Source organism: Pleurodeles waltl, chromosome 4_1 (genome assembly GCF_031143425.1).
Source record: "Pleurodeles waltl isolate 20211129_DDA chromosome 4_1, aPleWal1.hap1.20221129, whole genome shotgun sequence".
NCBI classification, from domain to species: Eukaryota; Metazoa; Chordata; class Amphibia; order Caudata; family Salamandridae; genus Pleurodeles; species Pleurodeles waltl.
This window is the reverse complement of record NC_090442.1, coordinates 586668520-586692871: the sequence shown is the minus strand read 5'-3', so window position 1 is coordinate 586692871 and position 24352 is coordinate 586668520. Positions and strand designations below refer to the sequence as shown.

The 24352-nt window shown below is 42.0% G+C and overlaps 1 protein-coding gene across 1 annotated transcript in view; it reads left to right on the top strand.

Moving 5' to 3' along the window:
- EEA1 (early endosome antigen 1) overlaps nucleotides 1-24352 on the top strand; it is a 497109-nt gene that overhangs the window by 8301 nt on the left and 464456 nt on the right. The window contains exons 2-3 of the mRNA XM_069228969.1: nucleotides 7062-7154; nucleotides 19838-19965. Coding sequence (XP_069085070.1) covers nucleotides 7062-7154; nucleotides 19838-19965 — 221 coding nt within the window. The remainder of the gene's footprint in view (nucleotides 1-7061; nucleotides 7155-19837; nucleotides 19966-24352) is intronic.

The following is a 24352-nucleotide window of genomic DNA, read 5'->3' as shown; positions in this document are numbered from 1 at the left end:
GATACTTGGGAACTAGTGCACTGCAGTATGCAGGGCTGATCAGCCTACGGTTCGTGAACGCAACATAGGCTTAGTTGTTAAACTTAGCCATGGGTTCCACCGAAAGGAAGCATGGTATCCGACTATTGTACAAAGATAAAACAAAACACAGATACAAGCTGAAAACTGTAGCATTACTAAGTCACATTTATTTGTAATAAAGTGCAGCAGGATTACATTGTGCTGATCAGTCAGAGCAGATACTGAGCATATCAGATGTGTGTGACACGTATGGTAAGTATTTGTCTGTAAGCGGTTGACTCTTGTCCGACCTGGCAGTGATGCAGTTTCTCTTGAACTCCTCCTGTGACACTTCTACACCCAGAATGGTTTCTTGGGGATCTAGAGAAAGTCAACAACAGTACCAAGAGGGGAAAGGCGAGATACTTAATTTTGCTGAGGAACAAGCTATATTATTGTCTTTTTTCTGAATTCTGGGTGGTAGGATGGCGAGTAATCTAGAGTTTTCTTCTGAGGACCACTGAAAGCTCTTCGACTGCTCAGCTTGATCAGTCAGTCAGTCAATAAGGATTTATAAAGTGTAGCTTATCTCCCGATAGGATATCTAGGTGCTTGCAGGTCCTGGAGGCCTATTTGAGCAGCCAGGTCTTGAGGGCCATTCAGAATTCCGGAAATGAGGTGATGGTCTGGAGGAGTGTTGGGAGGCTGTTCCAGGTTTTTGTTGCAATACAGGAGAAGGAGCATCTTCCACTTCCGCTTCAGTAGATGTGGGGAGTATTGGCAAGTGAAAGGGAGGCTGAGCATAGTCTTCTCGACGGTTGGTGGAAGTTCAGGCAGTGTTTAATGTACGCGGGACCTTGGTTGTGTAGAGTCTTGTGTGCGTGGGACAGAAGCTTGAATTGGCATCTCTTCTGTACGGGGAGCTAGTGGAATTGCCTGAGGTAGGTGGTGATGTGGGTTCGTCGGGGAAGGCCGAGGATGAATCAGGCTACGGTGTTCTTTATGGTCTGAAGTCTTTGTAGGAGGTGTGTGGCGATTCCTATGTAGAGGGTGTTGCCATAGTCCAGTTGGCTGGTGATGAGGGCCTGTGACACAGTGTTTCTTGTGTATAGGGGTAGTCATGGTGCGCTTGTTGTCACTGATGATTCCAATGTTTCTGGCTTGGTCTGAGGGAGTGGGTGCGGGTCCTAGGTCTGAAGGCCACCAGGAATTGTTCCATATGTGGCTGCTGTTGCCAAAGATCAGTATTTCTGTCTTGTCTGTGTTCAACTGCGGGCAGTTGTTCTTCATCTAGTCAGCAACGCTTGTCATGCATCTGTGGAAGTTGGTTCTGGTGGTGGAGTGTTTGACTGTGAGTGAAGAGATTAGTTGGTTTTCATCTGTGTAGGATATTATGTTGAGATTATGGGATCTGACGATGTGGGCCAGCAGGGTAATATATTCGTTGAAGAGCATGGGACTGAGGGATGAGCCCTGGGGGAAAGTTAGAAACTAAGAAAAGGTGGAAAGCAGTGGAAAATAGTCTAGTGGTCAGCATAAAGGCATCTTTTAGGAAAAAGAATCTTCATGGAGTGGATCATTCAATGTGTAATGGAAAGTGTTTTGAAGTGAGTTGTTTGTTTTTACTGATAAACAGGAAATCAGTCTGATAAGTTTTGAGACTGTTGATTTTCTCTGGGTCAAAAAGAACTTTGGCAGCATTGTTCTGTAAATGTTGCAGTGTCCAGGCCTATGCTTAGCAGAACAGGATATGCATAGCTGCAAAAATCTGAGCGAGCATGCACAAGGCGTTCTGCACTATGATTGTATGGCGAAATGTGAGGATTAATTTCTTTATCCTTAGATGACACAGGTAGAAAAAGCAGCTACTAGAAACTACAGAGATTTGATTAATCATTGATAAGTTGAAACCTATGCAAACTCCGAGATTACTCGTCACGTTAGAGGTGGTAGGTGCCTATAGATCAGTGCCTCCTAGATCAGTTCTTACTATTGGGAGTTTTGTGATTTAGCAGAACTTCTGACTTTGCAGCATCCCGTTGGTGTTCATCCACCTACACACAAAGTCCAATGCCTGATGGAGACGTCCCACATTCAAATCCACCCCAGTCTAATGTCCAACAGAATCTGTCCATATGAAGAAAGGTACTCCAACTGCATGCAGCAGACGAGCTAAAAGTGATGCACAGAGGCTGCATAAGGTCCTTCCTAATCAACAGATGAGGGTCTGCTTCACTAGGCCAACAGAAATATGGGCATCTATAGTGTGCTCTGTCCAAAATGTGAGGCGAGTGTGCCATTTACTCTCACCTCAGTGACCGGTTCTGTGTGAATCACTGCTGCCACCTGTTTTTTTGCTAGGCTGATGGGTGGGAACCTCAGTTTCCGCCTGTTATCCTAGCTGGAAACTTCTGTCTGGCGGGGTGGCCCCCACTACAGCGGCATCCACTCTGTCAGGAGTTTGGCGGACGGGTTATCCCGCTCATCAGACTCATAATTAGGCCCTAGTGTCCAAACTGCTAAGGGCCCATATATAGCTCCTACTCTTTGTATTCAATAGTAAAGCTGTTACAGATGTAAACTTGTTGGCCTACGAGGGATAACATGACGTAATTGGAGTCAATAATCCTTTGACAAAAAATCTATTGAGTATTTTAGTTTTTACTGAGCTAATGGGGCAAGTTGATAGACATGTGTTAGTGGGCAACCCTGATTTATGAATTAGCGTAAATATAGAAGGGTTTCTGTTCCCAGGCAGTCTACCCGCATCCAATTTGCCTAGAAACAAGTTCATTGGATAGGGATTTAGTAGGTCTGAAAGACACTTGAATAGCTCAACTGTGATCCTGTTGGGATACAAACTCTTACTCCTCCCTATGTTAATCCTGCCACTGAATGTCACCACAACATTCTTTAGAGATGTGGATCCTGTTCTGGACAAGGATGATGAGGGAAATCCATATTCAGATGTGCCAATGCCCTTCCCCTATGCACGGGTTGAGTTGCAGAACTCATCTTGGCACCACACTGCGTCTCTTGCTCAGAAGGGAATGCTCCTGCTCTAAATCCAAGGCCTGAAGTCCATTGTCAGGATTGACAACCACTATGATACAGATGACTTCTGGGCATACTTTAAAATTGAGGAACGGGTAATACTTCTCTGTACCAGAACCTTGGGTTAATGAGCTGTTGCCAGCCTCTGAAATAAAAGGAAGGTTGGTAAGCGCTAGGAATCCCTGGTGCTTGCTCACTCCAAGTGGCCTGTCAGTTTCCCGTTCCCATACTCAAACCTACCTCTCATGGTCACTAGTTTACTTCACTGGGATTCTGACAGTATTCTTGTATTATACTCTTCCTACAGGATCCAGTGGTGGCTCTTTCCAGAAGCTGGTTTTAATGACAAAGTCTTTGCTCAAGCTGGGGAGTGGAGAAGCTCCAAAAAAGGGCAGAGGTGGGCAAAAGGAGACAAGATAAAGCCAAAACACGTTATTTCTATAATCCGATTCCTTGAGGGACCCTGCCCCCCCCACATGATACTCTGGCATAGTTTTGCATGGACACATGCGGATCACTGCACCCTCGCAGGAGCCCCACTTCTCTCCTGCTGCCACACTGTTGCTTTGTACCTGCTGCTACAGCCCCAGACAGGTGACCTTCCAGCAATCCGAGAGAGCCTTTCTAATTTTTCATGGCTGTGCTCTCATTATTAGAGGTTTTATTTCAATCTCACAACAGGCAGTTAGCATTTTCAGTCAGGCACCCATCAGCCAAGGATCATTCTCCCTGCCAGGCTGACTCGCCAGCTGTTTAATACCTTCTATCTCTACTCTGAGGCCTTCATCCAAACGTTTGGCCCCTACTAATACAGAACTCTGAACTACAGAGCCTTTCAGAGCCTTTGTCAGTTATCGCATGCCTTCAGTGCATGACGCGGGAACGATTGTTGGGGGCAGAGGAACGGGCAGCTAGGGTGTTGGTTTCAGTCTGCAAATTTCTGATATCAGCACCAGCAGTATGAACACCGCTGCTTGCAGAATCCCTTTGAGTCACCAAGGGCCCCCCTCCCACTTCATTCACAACTGTTTATTAAGCATTTACACTGGGGTAAACACCTTGTGGTCTGAGTACTCTACATGCATACACCCATCCCTGCACATTCTAAGGCATGCCACCCAAATAGCTTGCGTTTTGCACAGTGGTCAGATATTCCGAATACTTGAAGTGACTGGCAAGTGTTCTGTAGCACAATTTGTATTGTCCCAAACCGTGTCTTCCAGTAACCTATAAAACACATCAAGAAGTATAAGAGTATCTATCCAGGCACCCTTAGATTTACACACGTAGCCACACAAATGTTCACTGAGGAAAAGCTTATTATACATGTATGGTACATACTTGTTTCCTATCATACATATTTAAAGACAATAACATATATCCTGTTCTAGATAGCGCCATTCCCACTCTTAAGAACAGTGAACCCCTCACTTCAGCATGTGCTACCTTTTATTTCATCATTGGGCCACCTATCCTGCAGGTTCGACTAGAAGAAAGTTTTCGTCATGCAATGTTTTTTAATACAGTGGTATATCTCTCAAATCGTCTTTGTCATGGTTTATTGTATTTGACCTATTGTATAAATACTGGTGAGCTGCCTCAATAACCAAATAATCGCACTCCAACCCCACACTCCAATGACAAAAGACTTAACCAGACATTGAGTTGAGTAGATGTAGAAAATGCTTCAGAACGAGGTACACATCTAAAATTGTTTCGGGACCAGGATTGTTTTTGTTTTCCTATTTTAATAGTCCTGTCCTGTACAAGGTTAAACACTGGCAGTATGTATGTTTGGATCCCACTATCTGGTCAAAAAGATGGTGATTTTGGATCCCCTGTATTCATCAGCACCTCATTTGTATTTTTCACATTGAGTCTTCAGTTGATACCATCTTTTAAAGGTGAAAGTATTCACAGCGGGTTGCGCTCCTTTGAAGTCCCCTTAGCTTTCGAGTGGAATCCATTATTTTCAATCCATTTTCGTCTTGACATCAAGTCCTTTTCTCTTGTTATGCTGGCCCTTTTCCGTCTGTTTCCTTTCCCTAGGATCCCCAGGCTAGTCCCGTCCCATGTGTGTGCTTATACCTTCCCGTGAACGGTCTGGTCTCTTTCTAAGGGTCCCTGTAATAGACTGAGTTACTGGCTGAGGGTGGTGAAACCCTACTCAGGCTACAACCACAATCCTTGTCAGGGTGAAGTCACAAGCAAACCCTGCATTAACCTGTGCTCAACCATCTAGTAACTTGACACAGGGCAGTCAGGCTTAACTTGGAGGCAGTGAGTAAAGCATTTGTACAACACTTCAGCCAGTAATGAAAATGCAATACAAGAAAAAAGTTAATAAATGAATCAAGACTATAACAACAAAAATTCAATCAATGGACCTGGAGGTATGCAAGTTTAAAATATCGCCAAAAAGTACTAACCACCAGCTGTGGTTAACTCGTTGCTCCAGACTGGGGCAAAATCACAAGCTCAGACCGACAGCGAAGGAGCGTGGGCTGGCTAAAAGGATCCACTTAGGCACTCTGAATACAGTGCCTTAATCCTGGTTGCGAGGAAATGTGGAGTCCTGTGGTGAGGATGCGTTGCGCAACAGAGAGGATGCAAGATTCGAACAAGGAGATGTGTAGAGCTGCTGTGGTTTTGTGGAGCTGCGTCGGGTGAGGCGCTGTCTTATTGTGCAGTTGAATGTTCTGCAGAATCCACAGTTGGGCTGCCAGAGCACTGTCAGACCCACATCCAGGGGTCTAGGACTGGGGTTGGCAATACTTGGGAGGGCGGGACTCGCAGATGGCAGAGTCCAGGAGCTGAATTCATGATTGTTGAAAGCCTATTCTGTCCCTGTGGCTTTTGATCAGGAGGCCAGCCAACTAGTCCTTGGAGTCAATATGGAGTCTTGAGTTTAGAGATGCAGGCCCAGTCCTTCTTGCCGAGGTAGGAGGGCAGCAGATCAGCACAGTGGGGCAGCAGTCCAGCAGAGTGGCAGTCCTTTCACCAGCCACAGCAGTCTTTTTTCCTGGTAGAGTCCACAAGTCCAGAATTGTTGTGAAGAGACAGAACTAAGGGTCCAATATTTATACCCGGTACCCACTTTAATGTAGATGAAGCTTCTGGAGGTTTACTCCCCTTGAGGTGTCAGGCTTTCCCTTCCTCCCCGTCCTGGCTCTAGCTTGTATGGGGTCACAAAGGACCAGTTCCAAACTTTTTGTGAGAGTCCCCAGGCAGAGCTTTTGTGATTAACAAGTGTGGTAGGTGACGGCTCCTTTCCCTCGTTGACTTGGAGTGGCCCATCCTGGCAACATCTATATTCCCTTTATCTATCTGTCTATGAGCAATACACAAAGTCCAACTGCCAATTACACTTAGTCATGTGACCCAGGATCAGTCTGCAGGCACTAAATGGTTAGGGCAAGAAAATGCCAACTTCAGAACCTTGAAACATCTCTGTATTTTTCACTAAGTTTTATAATGTTTATGATGTTATATCAAATATTTATTATTTTCACTCATTTCTGCCCCTTCTATATTTCCTATATCTCAATTTCCATAGGTATTTTTTGAGTGGGTTGAGAAATTAAGCATGCCCCCAGCCGCCCTGTTTCTATTGTTTAGCCAAAGAAAGGTACAGTGCGGGCTGTTGGCATGTTGCAGACAGCAGTAAGAATATGCGAGGGTAGCATTAAGGGCAGCAGAAATAGCAAAGGGCAGTGAGAAGGTAACTGCACTGCTGTTTGAACCTGTTCACAGATCGAACAGCCTTGGAAGAGAAAAATAGAGAAAAATGATAAATTTTGTAGTTCTTTGAGGTTTCAAGGAAGATCACAGCCCTCGCCCCAATTGCTGGAAATTATTTTTCATCCAACAATGTCTATTGTTAAGTGTATCGTCTGAGTGCTGACCTTGGTTTGTTATGAACAACAGCAATATAATTTCAGTATAAACCTCTACAAACAAACTTCTAGGTAATCAAATACAAATGTTCTTTCTTTTTTGTGCTTCAGACTCCAGGAAGAGCAGGTTCACAGAGCTCCGATTTAGATTCGACAGCCACACCGGGAACTGTGGCGGATGTGAACAATGATGGATCTTCTGAGGTAATACAGAAAGTTTTTCAAGTTTATTTTTTGTACTATCTTGGCATTTGTATCTGTTTGGTAAAATACTAATGGAAAAGCCTGCTGTTTAAAGGTGTTTTTGTTTTATATATATTTTTTTTTTTTTACATATTTGGAAAAGTGTATTTCAGGAGTGAGGCTCACGATTCCCAGTGAACTTCCTTCTGGTTTATACATTCCTCCTGAGATGCCTGGCCCTAACTTAGCTTATGTTACCCTAAGGCAAACAAGCAAGATTAATTGCCGGGTGATTCCCTGTGAAATGAAAGTGTTTGTCCGTATACCTTATTTTTAAAGCAGTTTATCTACCTCTTGCAGGCTCTCCCATAATGATGAGCAAGACGGTGGTAGAGTCACACAGGATCCTCCCAGATTGTGGCTGAACTGAGACAAGCTGACCTGTTAGAGAGGATCAGTAGTGGAGAAAGTGCAGTGAGAGCCAGTGTTCCTAAAAAGCAGAAAGATGGTGGAAGGGAGAGAGATGTAAGTAGGACTGGAGCAGGATATTATGAAGAGCATGATTCTTCTTTTAACCATAAAGGCACAAGTGTAGGAAGCAGATTCTTAGAGATTCAAGTATATGGGGGGCGACTGTCTGGCAGACCAGACCCTTGCCAGAAAGAATGCTCCTGCAAAGTCTATATCCATCCATCTTTTCAGCCCTGCAACTGAAAATAGGATCAACTGAACACTAGTTGAAGCTGCTCTACTTCCACACATTTATCCAGCTTTTCAAGTGCCTTCCCTCACACTTTAGAGGTAGGCTGGAGAAATAGTAAGCTTACCTACCTTGGATTGTTGTAAGCAGCCTTAAGAGAATGGGCTTTTATTGCCATCATTAAACACCTCAGGCTATGCACAGTTTTCTCATCAATAGTTTTATTAGGAATGTTGGAGTGATATTATCAATGTTATCATTGAAGGTGTCATTATGTTATATGTGGGGTAATTATGGGTGTATGGCAAAGGCATGAGTTGTAGTTACCGTAGGGCACAAGTTATTGTTTCTTAAATTAAGTACAACTATAACTGCTGAATTTCTATGGTTATGTTTTTGTAAAATCTGAATCTAACGATAACATTCCCGTAACCTTTTTTTTTTTTATCAGTGAATTTCTAGGGCTTTTTAAAAAAAAACAAAAAGTAATATTTAATTTACTATGCGTTAATCCAACTGCAGCTGCACACAGCCTTTGGCTGTGCGCAGTGGGGGGTTGCGTATGCCATGCTGTGGGTCTGTGAGTGGCTGTGTGTGTGGGTGTGTAAGTCAGTATGTGAGTGTATGACTGCGTGTGAGTGGCTGTGTAGTTCTGTGAGTGGGTGTGTGAGTGGTTTTGTAGGTCTTTGGGTGTGTGAATGTCTGATTGTGTGGATGTGTGAGTGTATGAGTGGCTGTGTGGGTCTGTGAGTATTTGTGCAATTAGTTTTGTCGGTCTGTGAATGATTGTGAGAGTGGCTGTTTGGGTGTATGAGTGGTTGTGTGGGTGTGTGAGTGGCTGTGTGGATATGTGAATGGGTGAGATAGTGGTTTTGTGGGTCTGTGAGTGATTGTTGGAGTGGTTGTATGAGTGGCTGTGTGGGTCTGTGACTGGGTGTCATAGTGGCTTTGTGTGTGTGTATCAGTGGATGTGTGAGTGAGTGGGTCTGTGAGCAGGTTTAGTTTTTTTTTTTTTTTTTTTTTTTTATTGGTATCTGGATCCGCGGATCTGCTCTGGATTCACATGGGGGGCCGCACTGACTCCATGGGTCCTTGCCCCACCTTCCCCCACAAAAATATTTCTTGGCAATTTGATGCCCATGAGGGGTTCCTCAGAGGCCTCCTCCATCGATCCCATGGTATCGGGGTACCTCCATTCTGACCCCTTATATCCTGTTTAATCTCTCCCTGCCCCCCTAGGAACTGTGTTCTGATTCACAACGTTGTGACCAGCCAATCATGGCATTGCTGTGGGCGCATGGATACGCCAATATACTGAGGTAGATCCACATCTCTAGATATACAACAAACATTTTTCTTTAATAGCTCAAAAACTACTGAACAGATTTACTCCAGATTACAAAAAGAGATCTTTCTGGACCAAGATCTAGCATTCTCCCAAATTTAGTGTAATTCCGTTCAGCAGTTCAGGCTGTAGTCATGTCTAAAATCCTGTTGGGAAATTGCATGGGGAAAACACGTTTTGCCCCCCTCCCCCCCCTTTTTTCTCGGCCCCTATTTGAGAAATCACCCCAAAACTCAATACAGCCTCTGAAGTGACTGGCACAATAGTTTTGAAAACTTTTTAAATATTTATGAAACAGTGCCAAAGTTGTTGGCAAACAGAAAACACTTTTTCTATGGAAACTGGTCCAAACTAAAATTGCCTACTGGTGACTGCCAGTAGGTAATATACTCACATACATGGGGTGTGTGTCTGTGTGTATATGTGTATATATATATATATATATATATATATATATATATATATATATATATATATATATATATATATATATATATATATATATATATATATATATATATATATATATATATATATATTCACACTTTCAACATATGTGCTCACCTTGTGCAGTAAAGACATTGCATGGTAAAGACTGTTTCCCATTCTAAAGGTGCTCTCTGCTTTTACTGTATAAGGGGGGCCCACAGACCCATTCGTTGTTCCACTTCAAAGTTCTCTGTGACCATGGAAAGGAGAGCTCTGCTGAGTACTCAGAGGACTGTGGTACAACCAGAGCTGGTGTTTGCCTGACCACTAGCTTCCCAGAGGTAAAGGGGTCTGCCTTTTGCTGTTAGAGCTGTTTACCTGTCCTAAAGTGTATAGAAGCCAGCCTGCCTTCTGAGAGAGGGAGGAGATGGACAAACCTGCAGGATTTGTGATTATCCAGAAGGAGCGAGGTGCAATATGACCCTGGCATGGTGGGATCTAGCAGGAAAGGAAGACTACGGAGGGAGATTCTGCGTTCCCTGGTGTAGGCAGACAGCAGTCGCTGCGGTTCCTAGCGGAATCACCGGTGCACAGTCGGGGCTGTGATCCTCCGTGGCATGACTGGAGTCACTGTGCCAGAAGAGAAGTTGCAATGTTACTTGCTTGGTGAGATAAAGTGAACTGTGAAAGACAGTGTGTGCATTGAGCACGCACAGGGGTGATCTGCACCTGAGCTTAACATGCTATATTAACCCTTGGATGGGAGAGGGGGCAGCATGGGGCATTAACCCATGGAGGATTAACCCATGGAGGGAACAGCCTGGACTGTTGAGGGGGTTGGGGAGTGAAAAGGGCCTATAGCAGGAAACATAGCAGAAAACTTCAAGCACCTAGAACACTAAGATGTATCTTGGTCATGTCCTATGTGCAGTAGTTTGTTTTACTGGACATTAACGTATTTTTATTCTTGAAAGTAAAGCAGTATGACACTAATGTGTGTTTGAGTGCTGAACTCTAGCACCTCCACACTACCTCCCTGCGAAGACTGTCACTGCTTGCGATAGCCACCAGTGAGAGACGTGCTGAAGGACTACCCAATTTGCAGAGTTATAGAAAGACGGACTGCGGGGCATCATAAGCAAATTACCTAAACCCCAGCAATTGAGGCTGCGTAGCCTGTGCTTGCCCCGTGGCCCCATGAACAGGATCTGACAGTTTTATATCTGAATCAAAACAGTTGTGGGTATGTGGTACATAGAGGACACTTTTAGTTTAGTTTAGTGTTACACACTATATATGTTTTATTCAGAGTTCCAGTAATAGAGATTGTGAGAAACACAGTGCCTGGACCCCCTAAATGTGACTCCTTAATTTAGGAACTACAGTCACAAGTCTGTGTAGAACATCTCCAAGAGGAACATTATATTGAAATATGCCCTATAAGGAGGTTAGACTTACTCAGATTTAAATATTCCTTTCGACTAAAGATAATGATCTTACATTTGATCCAGTTTTCAACCAGGAGCTCATAATGACTTTTGGAAAGCACAGGTGTCAATATTTTATGTTTCTTTTACAAAGACTCACCACCCATCTGTAAATCACCCTCCCAACCTTCATCAAAGTGTGAAAACCTATTAATGACTACATTGGATCTGAACATAATGTATTGGTTGCTCCCCTTTCTGCCACTATAGGATAATCTTATTAAAGGCTGTGATCCTGGAGCCTTCTGTGTTATGTATCTGTGTTTCTAGGTCCCCTTCAGCTAAGCAAACTGAAGAGGACTGAACCTGGGCCCTCAGTCTTGCCCGTATTTCAGATGATAGCAAATTTTGACGACCAGGAGTGCTGCCTTGCCATGCAACTGAAGAGAGTTTATGCCTAAGGGCACCATTATGTTGGTATGTTACTATCTTTTTCGTTGTGCAACTATACATGCCCTTTTACATCAAGGTGCAGAGTACGTTGTTGTTTAATTAAATGCATGTGAAAGAATAAATAGGGACACATCGAGCTAACTTAATAGTTCAATTTTGATTTATTTCTGGACCTTAAAATGACCTTCTGCTATTGATCTTTGACATTGTCCGGATATATTTCTGCCACCAGAGCTTATTGCCTTAAACTGAGGTGACACCTTGTTCAGGTTTACCTGTGAGTTCAAGCAAATCATTTCTGATAGAGGACTCTTCAATAATATGGTCCCTTGCCCCAGAAGCCACATTGAGTCACATGAAAGATCTTTATTAAGCTTGCTTTGTAGTTATTTGCCTGTTTTTCAATTTCTGAAGTCTCGTGATAACTTTAGCTGAAAGGCCTGATAGATTTTGAATAAACAGGCTTCAAAAGCCTAACTCCACCTAATTAGTTTCTCTCCTAGAATTGTCACAAAAAGCTGGAATCGTATGTGCAAGAATCAGTTTGAATTTGCTTTCATCACCAATCTTGTTGGTTTGTTTGTTAGAGGAGAAGCAGTTAATATACACCTTAAGGGTTTTAACCACAGGGTACGCATGAGAGGCTTGTTAAAATACCCATGATGAATATGGTCTATATCCATGCCATTTGTCTGGATCTCTGCTTGTAGCCCACAGAATACTTTGAAAATATACCCTATGTTCTCTGAGGGCTCTCAGGGGATTAAATTGGATGAGAATTGAAGGGCCCGTTCTTAATTTTTGCAGAATGTCTTCAAAGAAGGATGGCAGCCAGGCTTTCTAGCCTCACCAGGCGGAGTCTCGCTTCAATCCTTTGCAGCTGTAGGAGATGGTGAATTGTCTAGTTGGTAAACCTATCTAGTAATACCATTACTCTGGAGTGTGCCTGATCTGTGGCCCAGAAGAGATTATTGTGGATGTCAGTCACGGTCAGCTCAGCGCCAGGTGTCAGGCAGAATTCCGACTGGTTGCAACCAGGAGATTATGCCACTCCTGTTGATATTGACGCCAGGATACCCTTTTGGGCGATTGTACACTGCATAAGAACTTTAACCTCCTCCTTTATTGTCCCAGCCTGTATTGTGAAGCATGAATTCGACCTGATGCTGACAGGTCCTGGTACAACAAGCCACATGAGATCACGTTTGCTCTAACATGTCTCTGTGGTACAGGTCACATACTATGATATATGTATGACCTATTATGTCCTAGCAGCAGCAGAAGGTGAACTGAAATAGCTGTTGCTTGAAATGAACCACTGATTGGTCGCCATAGACATTAAGATACCCTAACCCTATGAATGGCTCAGTTGAAAGAAAGGTTGATAAACGGGGTACATGATACGACATGGCGGAGCGCATGGTACCTGACTTGGAGAATGGGACTGACACTGAGGACAAAAGAGAAGCAGATCAAGCCGGTTGAAGTAGACGATGATTTAGAAGCCCGTGCCTGGTGAAGCAACGGGTACATTATGGGCTATTATTGTCTGCGTCTCTTACGAAACTTGCACTGTTTGTTGAGATGCTGTTGAGTGATCGCCTAAGAATTGGTAAAGGAACAATGGAATAGGTGTGCCTTCTCCATACGTAGCCAACTGCACCAATTAAGGTAACAGGCGTGCTATTCAACCCAGTATCTATAGCTAGGGTTACCAGGCAGTGCCTCTTATTCCTGCTGTTTTTTGCAGTGATGATGGAGCCTGTGTCCTGCTTCTTAAGAGAGCATCATGCTGATTGGGTAATATGTGGGAGGCTGTAAACATTTAGTGTCCCTTTATGCAGACGCCATGCAGTTATATGATTGCCATCCTGATGTTAACATATCTCCACTCTTTAGGGAGATTTGCCTTTTGAGGGGAATTGTCTGGGCATCAAAATAAACTGGGATCAGTTGAGATATTTCTGCTAACTGGATCCACCCTTGTTGGATTCTGCAGGGCAATCCTAAAACGTTTTGCCATCAACCTCCTTTTTTCTGAACCTGTTTTTGTTGGTTTTTAGGACTCTGCACACTTTACTTACACACGAACGACACCTTTAATTTACTTGTAAGACCCTACCTAACTGGTATTACAATGTATCCCGGGCCTACAAATTAAACACCACTAGTGGGTCTGCAGCGCTTATAGTGCTACTCACTTAAGTAGCCTATTAAATATGTCCCAGCTTACCATTGCAGCCTGTTGATGCAGTTTACACTGCCATTTCAATCTGGCAAAATAAACCTTTTGAAAGGCCTAAACATTTCTTTTTAATACATATAAGTCACCACTAGGGCAGGCCCTAAATAGTCCATGGGGAAGGGTGCAGTGTATTAAACAAGTTGGACATGTACTTTTAACCTTTATATGTCCTGTTAATTAAAGACTCTTACATTTGTTTTTCACTACTGCAAGACCTGCCTTTCTTACAGGATAACATTGGGTTATCTTATTACAATTAAAAAGTGATAACTTATTTGGAAGTAGGTAGGAATACACTATTTGGTGCCTAAAGAATTGTAATTTAAAACCCTCTTTAATGGTAAAGTCATAATGCTGAAAATGCTGGCATTTTCTTGTCGTAGTTGTAGTTGGCAGTTGGTCTTTGTATACTGCTCCCAGGCAGTGAGACTATGGGGAATCAGTGTTGGCAAGATGGGGCATCTCTGACTTGATTGGGGGGGTTGTCACCTACCACACTTGCACATCACAAAGGCTCTGGCACTAGGCTTATCTGACTTCAGACATGCTTGGTTCAGGGCAAGGAGGCAGGTAATTCTAAAAACTCATGGGGGTGGGAGGCTGGGGAGGGTGGAAACCTCCATAACCTTTTCCTACTTCAAAGGTGGCACCAGATATAAATATTGGACCTTTGAACCGAGCTGTTCAGTACGCCTCTGTACCTGTGGAAGACTCAGAAGGGCTGCGGTGCTTCTCTGCAAGAAGGACTGCTAGTCTGCTGCCCTACTGCCTGAGTGGGAAGGACTGGATCTGCATTTTGAATCCAGGACCACCAGACTACAATGGCTAGTTGGCTGGCCTCCTGATCAGAGCCCCAGGGACAGAAAAGGCTCCAGCCACCTTCAACTCAGCACCTTGACTCTACCAGCTGTGAGTCTTGCTCCGCCAACTGGCGCCTCCACAGTGCAGGACCCTTGGAAGTGGGGCTGATGGTGCTCTGCCAGCCCAGATGTGGTCCTATGTGCACAACCATTGCAGTGCGGTCTGAACTGCCACTGTGCGACACATCCCGAACTTAGGACCTAGCATCGCAGCTTCCTAGAAACAGCTGCTGCGCAATGCATCCTTGACTCCGGGATTTGCATCACATGCCCCTTGTCGATGGCATCCTTGACACTGATGCAGGACTCCACATCGCAGCACTGAAGCTTTCTTGGAACTGCATTGCATTCTGGACACAGGATCTCACAATGCTCCACAAACCAGGATTTAAGGTACTTTATTCTGCGGTCCTAACGTAGTCCCTGCGCTCTATTGCAGTCGGCCTGAACTTGTGACTATGTCCTGGTCCGGCACGACCACATAACCACAGTTGACGCTTTGTGCTTTTAAGCACTAATTTTACTTATAACATTGAACGTGCATATCTCTGGATCACTGATTGAATGCTTGTCGTTTTGATCTCAAATAGTTTATTATAGCCTGCTGCCAAGGGCTATATCGGTTGTTAAAGGCCCTGACCCGGCGTTATAGGCCTGAGACGCAGGTGAAGGCCTATAAAGAGGAAGAGGGCCTTTAACAACTGGTGTAGCCCGAGACAGAAGATCTATAAGGCTAATAGAACATTCCACCCACTAAGAGTAGAATGTTGTAAATTAAAAAGGGTGAAACATGAAGACAAACATTGGAATGTTAAAGCTGTAGGCTTATTCCAGCCGTTATAAGCCCAGAGCTACTCCATTGTCTTCAATGGAGCTCTCAACTTTCCAATGTTCTAACAATTTTTTTCTTTATTTTTCTAAATTGGTGTGGGATTTTTCTTGTGTTGTGGTTTCACTTTATTACTGTTTGAAGTGCTGCATAAATATTTTACACATTGCCTCCAAGTTAAGCCTGACTGTTTTGTACCAAGCTACCAGAGGGTTAAGCACGGATTTATAATGATTGTATTGCCCTGGCATCTCTACATTTTATTTAACAGACCAATTCTGCTACTAGCAGCTTTTTCTTAAACTGCTAATATACCTGGTTTGGGTGGTTAAACAACCAAGGGTAAGCTGGAAGACCCTGATTCTTCATTTTGCAAAGGTGGAGGAGGGTTACTTGTGGTGCCTGATGTTGGCCTATATTACTTTGCAACACAGTCGCAGCATGCTGAGATACCTCATATTCAGTATAGGGTGAAATCTCAGACCCAATCTCGCTCAACACCAGACTAACGGGTAGACTTGTCAGGTCCACAGGCCTGATGAACCTAGTGGACTGCACTATATGGACATGGCATACATTGGCGGAGTACTATGGTTAGAAACCTATATTGCCCTGTGATCCCCATTAAATGCAACCCTTTGATGCAGACAACCTTTGAACCCAAAGTAATAGTACAACAGGACATAAGCAAGATCCTACGCCTGGGCCATTTGTATTATAATGGAAAGTCCAAATTCACGCAAGACTTTCGGAAATTGGGTGAGACATCTAGCTTGAATTTATCCTTCTAGTTCAAGATGATCCACCTTTTCAAGGCTAGCAAGGTTTAGTATCCCAGTGAATCTGAGGCATAAAACATACTCTCATGGATTATCCAAGCGTAGGGGTTGGGCAGGTGAGTTTTTCTGACCTATTGAGATGTAAGCATGCCAGGCAAAGCCAAGCTCTCCGCTTATTGTAGAGCTTAGCTTTGCCTGCCATGCTTACATCTCCTATATGTGGAAACTGCTATAGATGAAGAAATAACTGAGGAGCAATATCTTTGTTTACTATGTGTGGACCAAGACCATGTAATTGAACATTGAACAGTAGAAACCGTTTTCTGCAGTTCAGGTTCTCATGCCAGTTCTGTCATACACTAGAAGCTCTTAGACGAAAGGGGCTTAAGGAGGACAAAGTTACCCAGATATGGTTAAAGTCGGACTGATAGCTTGCATCTTGCCTGGCAGTGCTTGAATATTTTGAAATACTGGTCAGAAATTTGGTCTCCTGGGATGGGCCAAAGAAGTCCCAGGCAAGAAAAAGAAGATTTATAGCCATGGCGCTGCTGTTAGTAAAGAGGTGGATAGCTCCTTTATGGAACTCTAAATGTTGTCAAACAGTTATGGGATGTCTTGATGATTTAATGTACTGCAGTACAGGTCCTTAATAATGCAAGATTGGGTTGGAGCACATCAGTCTGGTAAAGTTCTGCTACTGCTTAGTGGGACAGCAGACAAGCAAACTTTTGAAAAAGTTTCACTGTGTGAGAAGGAGAAAGGGGGCTTTGGAGGGGATGGGGACTGGTTCACTTTAAATCCCACCTTCTCCTTCCCACACCAATAAAATATAAACCTCAGTTTCAAGACCAGATGCAGCTAGCAGGGGTTTGGAGTGGTTCCTCTTCGGGGAAACCACGAACCTCATGAGACAATATGCAGGCACGTCTAAGCTTTGTTGCATTTGTCATAGGGTGTTTTGATTTACCCTACTATTGGTCATTTGCATTGAAAATGTGAGGTAGACAGACCATGGTGGCAGAGGAGGGCATTCAAGAACGGGTAGGTTGTGGAACCCCAGGAGAACTAGGGGTGGGGAATTCCTACATACAGAATACCTTATTTTCGTAAGTCAAGACAACAAATCCTCATGTTTGTCCACTGTACGAGCAGTCTCAACCTCCTACAGCACAAATCTTTTGGCTGCCAGTTTACAGCGGCACAGTATAGTTCTGAGAAAGAAGATTGTTAGCTGGTAAAAAAACATATGCACGTTTGAGGATTGGATATTCAAAACTGTATACCTGATTCATTATTTCAAAGCCGTGTTAGTGCTACAGTCATGAACTAGAGTGAGCTAAAACCTCAACCTGCGTTATAGACCATGGTTATAATATAGAAATGTGTACCTGTGTTAGCAAAATTTTAAAAATGCGTGCCTTTGTATAACAGTCTTGGAATGCATCTTGATTATATGCAAATGAATTCATAAAAATGGAAGCAAGACAATGGTTATTTGCTTTGAAAAAAAAATCTACCGCAAAAATATTTGCAACTTGAAAAAATTCGGACAAAAGTTGTAGATAGTTTTGCTACATAATCGTGCAACTTGCTTGCTTTTAAAATGCAATGTGCCACAAAATTCATTAGCAATTTGAAAAAGCAGACAAAGGTTAGAGCCTGTTATGCTAAAGTATCATGCAGTTATTAAGGTAAACTTTAAATACCAGTTCCGAAGGCATCATTAAATAAAATGTGCTTGAATGAAAATCAATGTAAAGCTATTATGGCCAATACATGAAAAATTAATAAATTAAGGGCCCAGTTCTTAAAGAAAGTCACAAAAGTGCCATCCAAAACCCGAAAGCTTGCATGGATGCTGATGTGCCCCTTTTAGGAATTTCATAGAGTTCACAGAAGGAGGTATGGGAACATCTAACAGTTGCAGGTTTCCAAGCATACCTAGCAGACTTTCCTTTAAATTAATTTTCATATCAGCAAATACACATGGAGGTATTCGCCTGTGGAAATATGCTGAGTGCGAGTTCACTTGTTATTTTTTCCCCCTTTCCCTACACCCACCCCCTTTTAATGAGATGGGGGTGGGTTCACCCTAGTAAACGTTTTACTCCTTATCTTGTCAGGTGTAAATTTCCAGTTTTTTGCAGGATGCAAAGGAATTGATGCGTAACCTTAAATGTGTTGGTTTGTGGTTGTGTGCCATCTTGCACAGCATTTCAGTATCTTTGAATAGAGCACAAAACTAAGCTTTGTGTATATAAGGCACACTTGCAGGTATCCATAGCTTTATGAATTGGGCCCATAATATTTTTACTGTGACCAGACTTTGCAGGGTTAATTTACAGGTATAATGTAGTCACTGATAAAACCTAGTTATGGCAAACAAGGTAGTAGGTACAGTGAGTTGTAGTGATATACCTAAGAATTACTATATTTGGTCAAATGGAGGTCAGATTACTGTAGGTACAATTTATGTTTCCATACAGTAAACGTTAGTGAAATTGAGTGAAAGCTTAAAAGTAAATTTGATAAAGCCTTTCACAACGCTCTTGCTGAGAAACTAACCTAAGAAAGTAGAGTAAGGATTAAAGGATTTATTAATGTAGAACAACAATCTATTCAAAGCTCAGTTGTAATCACACGTGTCCAGCCTAATTACAGAACTGGCATATTCAGACCCCTACCATAATCAGTAAATTAGCTGTTACAGAGCCCACGGATAAGATGTATACGAAAAGATATATACGAAAAGCCTATGCATATTAAGTGTTTGATATAAATGGAGCACACGTGTGTTCAGCATCATGTCTAATAAGAAAGGTGACGTAATCAAAGCTTTGCTGGTCCAAACCATGATCTAATGAGAGCCCTTGCATAATCAGAAACGCTATTACAAGAGCGGTGACATAATTAACATGCTGCTTATCTGTCTGCAGACTAAATTGCACCAAATGAGACGACTTATTCCATTTTTTTTTTTTTTTTACTGGACAAGTACATTTCTGAAGCATCCTGCCCTTCAGAAAAACAGATATTTCATAAAACTTTCCACACAACTGAGAACCTAGCTATGGTACCAAAGTCTAATAAACAATTGATGAGTAAGAGTACCAGTAAAAGCAACTTAGTTAAAGAGATAGTGAAGCTTCATTTGGGAGTGCAGGAAACATGGATTAGGCGCCCTGGGCCTGACTTTGTGATGTGTCATGCGCATCCACTTTTTCTTTCCACTTGCATTTAGTGGTGCTTTCGAGTTATCACTTACCCAATGAAGTAGCTTGGAACCTTACTATTTTATAAATTGTAAACCTTGCCTTCGTAGGGAGAATCCAAGTAATTAGAACATTGTTTGCCAGAGTAAAACTGCCCCCTTCTGAAACGGAAAATGTTTGTCATTCTTTGTTCTTTTATAATATTTGCTTAAGGTAAGCACTTCCCCATCATAATATGGCCTTCCTGGCATTGGATTTCTTATGCAATCGAAACAATCCATTTGAACACTTATTTGGAGAAGACTTTTTGATTAAGATGTTCATAAAAATAGTTGTTTCTTGTCTCATGTATATTTTCAGTATTTGTCAGGTTAGTGTATGCGATGTAAAAATTCTAATCCATACTTATAATTCTTTTGCATTAGGGCTTCATTTGTCCCCTATGCATGATATCCCATGCATCAGCTGAAGAACTTTTCAAACATTATGAAGCAGCACACGAATCTTGCAATGACCCTGTTCACGACGGAGAAGCTAATAGGTCATCAAAAAGGTAAACAAATTAAATACTTTTGCATTTGTAATACAACAGTCATATGGTTTATTATTGTTTCTCCTGATAACTGTATTGATGAATGGCAGAATGTGTCTAGTTATGATTTCCTAATTATTTGGAGGTCAGTTTCTTCACTAGCCATGATGTTGACCAATCTAGCAAGGTCAATCCCATCGTCTCGCAGGGTGGTCTGTTTCTTTCAGAAAACAAAACAGAACTGGAGCAGGATAAGACTGTGTCTCTGCTTGCTGCTGCCAGCTTAAAGACCCCCATCCTTTCACTATGCAGTGAGGTGAATTGGTATTTTAATCACACCCTCGGCATGCTTTTCTTCTTAGGTTTTTGTGTCATCGGGGTCAAAGATTTAGGTCTCCCCTTTTTTTGTCTCTTCAGGATTCTTTCTGCCCAGCTTGGCGACATTGAGCAGGAACGAGTTCTGATTTGGTATTGGTTTTGTATTCGATTGATGTGGCCTAATCCCTCATTGGAGGGCTATTTTGACTGTCGAAAAGAGAGGAAAGGCTGCATAACATTTGCCTTGCTAACACAACCCAAGAGTACTTAAAAGCACAGCATACTGCAGTATTAAGCACTGTATTTAAACTGGTCATGTTTTAACTTTCAAAAAGTAGACAGGAGAAATGGCAGACTTTGCCCTAGTCCTGTTTCTTGACTGAATTGAATAAGTATGGTCAGCTTTTCAGTTTCAGTTAAAGACTCCTAACACAAGCTTCTTCTGAGCTATGTATGACATTGGAACTGGCGCTTTGGTTGTTGACTATCCACATTTAAAAGGTGGTCTTTCAAATGTGGTTAGAGAGTAAGATTCACAGTAGAGTGAGTTTTAGTGGATGGTGAAGGGTAATAGGTAAAAACATCCAATGTGCACGGAGGTTTTCGAATGTCCAGTTGCTGGTGGTTAGAGAAATCAGTGCTATTTCCTGTTTGCCATTGCTGGTCCTGGGATTTTTCAGTTAAAGTTCGGTTTACCACAAAGTGGACAACTCATCAGGGAAAACCCTTGCTGCCCACAACTCAAGTTGATGGATCTTTGATGTTTATGGACATTAATTAGGAGCTGTACTTCACATTAAATTATCATAACATAATCTAATTGCTATTTCAGTCAATAAAGAGAGTTATGAGTAAAAGGGTTTTATTCTTCAAATCTGTTAGTAATTCGTCTTTATTAAACACACAAAACATGTTTATTAGTCTGTCATTAGAATTTTTGTTAGAAATCAATAATCAAATACGTATTTCTAAAAAACCACAATGAAATGAATAAAGCACATTCCATAAAGTAAAGAGCTTCTATTCTAAAAATAAGGAAAAGTTGTCAGTTAGAGAGAAATAAAGCATAAAGCTTCAGCATCAAGGATCAGCTCAATAACTCAAAATTCAATCAAAACAACTTCCCATGAAGAGAGGTTTAAGAAACTCGGTAGAGACTCTGAGCAGTGTGCTAACAAGAACATGGAAAGGAATAAAGAGAATGGGATAACCAACTCTAGGAACGCACACAATTATAGACACACACAATTCAGTGTCGCAAATCTTGTTGCTTCTTTGTTCTTCAGTTGACTAGTCAGCTTCCAGTGCGCCCATAGGAATGCGTTCACTCCCAGTCTTCTCACACGAACACAATAAACGTCAAACAGCATATTCTAAGGCCACAACTATATCTCAAGGTGTAACTATTTTGTGTAGTTTTTCCTGATTCATTCTCCCATTCAAGTCTGCATCCCAATGTGTGAACTTTCGTATCTGTCTAAATAACAAGTCTATTCATTAGTTAATAGTAGTCTTTTTAGAAGTAGAAACATCTGTATAAAAAGAGAAGACAAACATGTTGAGCAACACCTATTCATTGTGAAAAACATGTCTTTAAAAAAAGATCAAATTCAAGCCTTTTGCTGATTCTGCAATTCTTGTAGTTCAATTTACTATAACAGGTCATTGTCTCAGTTTTATAGGCCTAGTCATTTAAGGGTGATTGTCTACTATTTTTGCATTTAACACACGTTTTCACATCATTAGTTTTGCACATTATTTTAGCATTATTTCTCGACATTTTAATATGTGCCCTCGCCATCTTGCTTTAGTGGGCCTTCACTGACTCCCCTACCTCCTCATAATGTCTTCTTTTGCTCCCATTAGACCCAGTTTACATCTTTGCAGGTCTGCATCTGTCAGTTGTTCCAGGATGGCATCTGTATTTCTGTCTCCACGCCATTCAGTAGTTACTCCTTCCAGATAAGCTGTACTCCAGAGCTCCAGATAGTGTGGAGAAAGGTACACTTCTTGTTATTATGTTGAAGGGACTCACTACTTGAGACCAAACCTATCTTGGATAGCTGGCTCCTAGTACGCCATGTGTAACATCTTAAGGTGTATCAATCAAAAACTAGCCCAAATTGCCATCTTCGTAAAAAGTTGCTATGCATCTTGTCACTTGGTGTCTTCTAGTCTTCTAGTGTTTCCACATCCTTTTCCTATTTGTCTCTGATTCCTTGCAGGAATTTGGTGTGTTATATATGAATGTTTTATAAATCGGGAACACCTTCTCTTCCCAGTTAGTCCTTTAAGAATTCTGTTCCTGAATGGCAATGCTTTCAGTATTCCTTTCCAATCCATCTTGTGTCCTTCACATGTTTCACTTTGAAGCATGTAACATATTTTGTTTAATACAGTCAATATTCCTCCTGCAGCTAGGAGTACTACTTAATCCCCCCAGTACCCAGAATATCTCCCAGTATAAATATACATAAATGGTCCTTAACCCAGAACATCAGCAATCATGTCACATCTACTAGCAGTTCTCCCGTCCACAATCTGGTCACCTTATACTTTTAATTTTCTCATTCCAGTAAAGCTGTGGCCATCCACCATGTATTAATCATTGCTTTAGTGGCTAGTGATGTGGTTTTCATATCCATCCCCATTGTAGGTAGTTGCCTATATGATTCCCCTGATCACTTTTTTGTCTAATCTTACTGCTGGTGTATCGTTCCAGGGCCCAGTCATTAATTACCACCAGTAAACTTAGCTGTTTAAAGGCCTATGCCATATGCAAACCAGTTTTCACAAAGAGTTGACAATGCTATACAGAGTGTTCCTCCAGTCTACAGAAACATTTGCAGCTTTCCTTCCAGTTTTACATAGGGCGACGCATCTCGTCATCTGCAACAGCAGTGGGTGCCAATATCTTACTTCCTTTCTAGTTTTGTTGAGAGACTGTGTCAGATCCATCACAAACTAGATCTCTGGCTTGTGCCACCTCTTCTCTGAGGTGTGTTAATATGTCTGTGAAAATTCTTAAATGGGATGTCTGCAGCCTTAACCCTCCTAGGTCGACACCTACGTCATTGTGAACTTCCACCAGTTTATTCTATATTCAGAGCGTATCTCAAGTTTCAGGAATATGAGTAGATGTCTAGAGATTGAAAAGTAGAATATCATCTGCATATAATGAAATGTTCTCTTTCTCTACTGCTTCCATCTAGTGCTCTCCACCTTTGAGCACTCCATATGCCAGCAGGGTAAGTACCACTGCTAGCATGAAGAGAAGTGGGGTTGCAGGCTCCCTTCCTCAGTCCAGAGGCACTTGACTAAGTGCCATTCTCTGACACTTCTGCTGTGGCTATATATGTTTGTTTGTTTATGATCTCACTAATGTATTAAAAGTTAAGGTATTTTTGGCACAACGACAGAGTGCGGTTTTCTCTTGCTAAAACAGAAAGAGAATCTTGTTTTTTGAAAATATGGTTGTCCTGCCTCAAACCAGCACCACCGGAGAATTAAGTGCGCCGTAACACGCAGATCAGGACATCTTTTCTTTCATATATATATATATATATATATATATATATATATATATATATATATTAAAAAAATGGTGCAATGCAATCACACACCAATGGCTGCACAATATCCTAACAAGCTCGTAAAATGTAGAGTCGAAAACCACTTGTATGTAATCTCATCGGCTCCAATTTATTGAAAAAAAGTGTGCAAATGCAGGTTAAATTCACACCGCATGAAAAAGTATAATTAATAAGAGGCACAATAAAAGAGTCTCTAATGTGCCCACCAAAAACAAACACACGCTGTCCCAAGCAAATGTCGACGCATTTCGGCAATAGCCTTCAACTGGACATTGGCAGACATTGTTACACCCAACTATTTAAAACCTATAGTCCTTCTTTGTTATTGACTACATAACTAGAAAGGAAGTGCAAACAGAGCGGCCATTTTGTAACATAAAAGTTTTGGATTTCAAAAGTAGAAAATAGTGACCCTGTGCTTGGATGGGATATGAACTCTTAAATGTAACGTTATGTATTTCTTTTATGTTGTAATACAACATCACATATATGATATA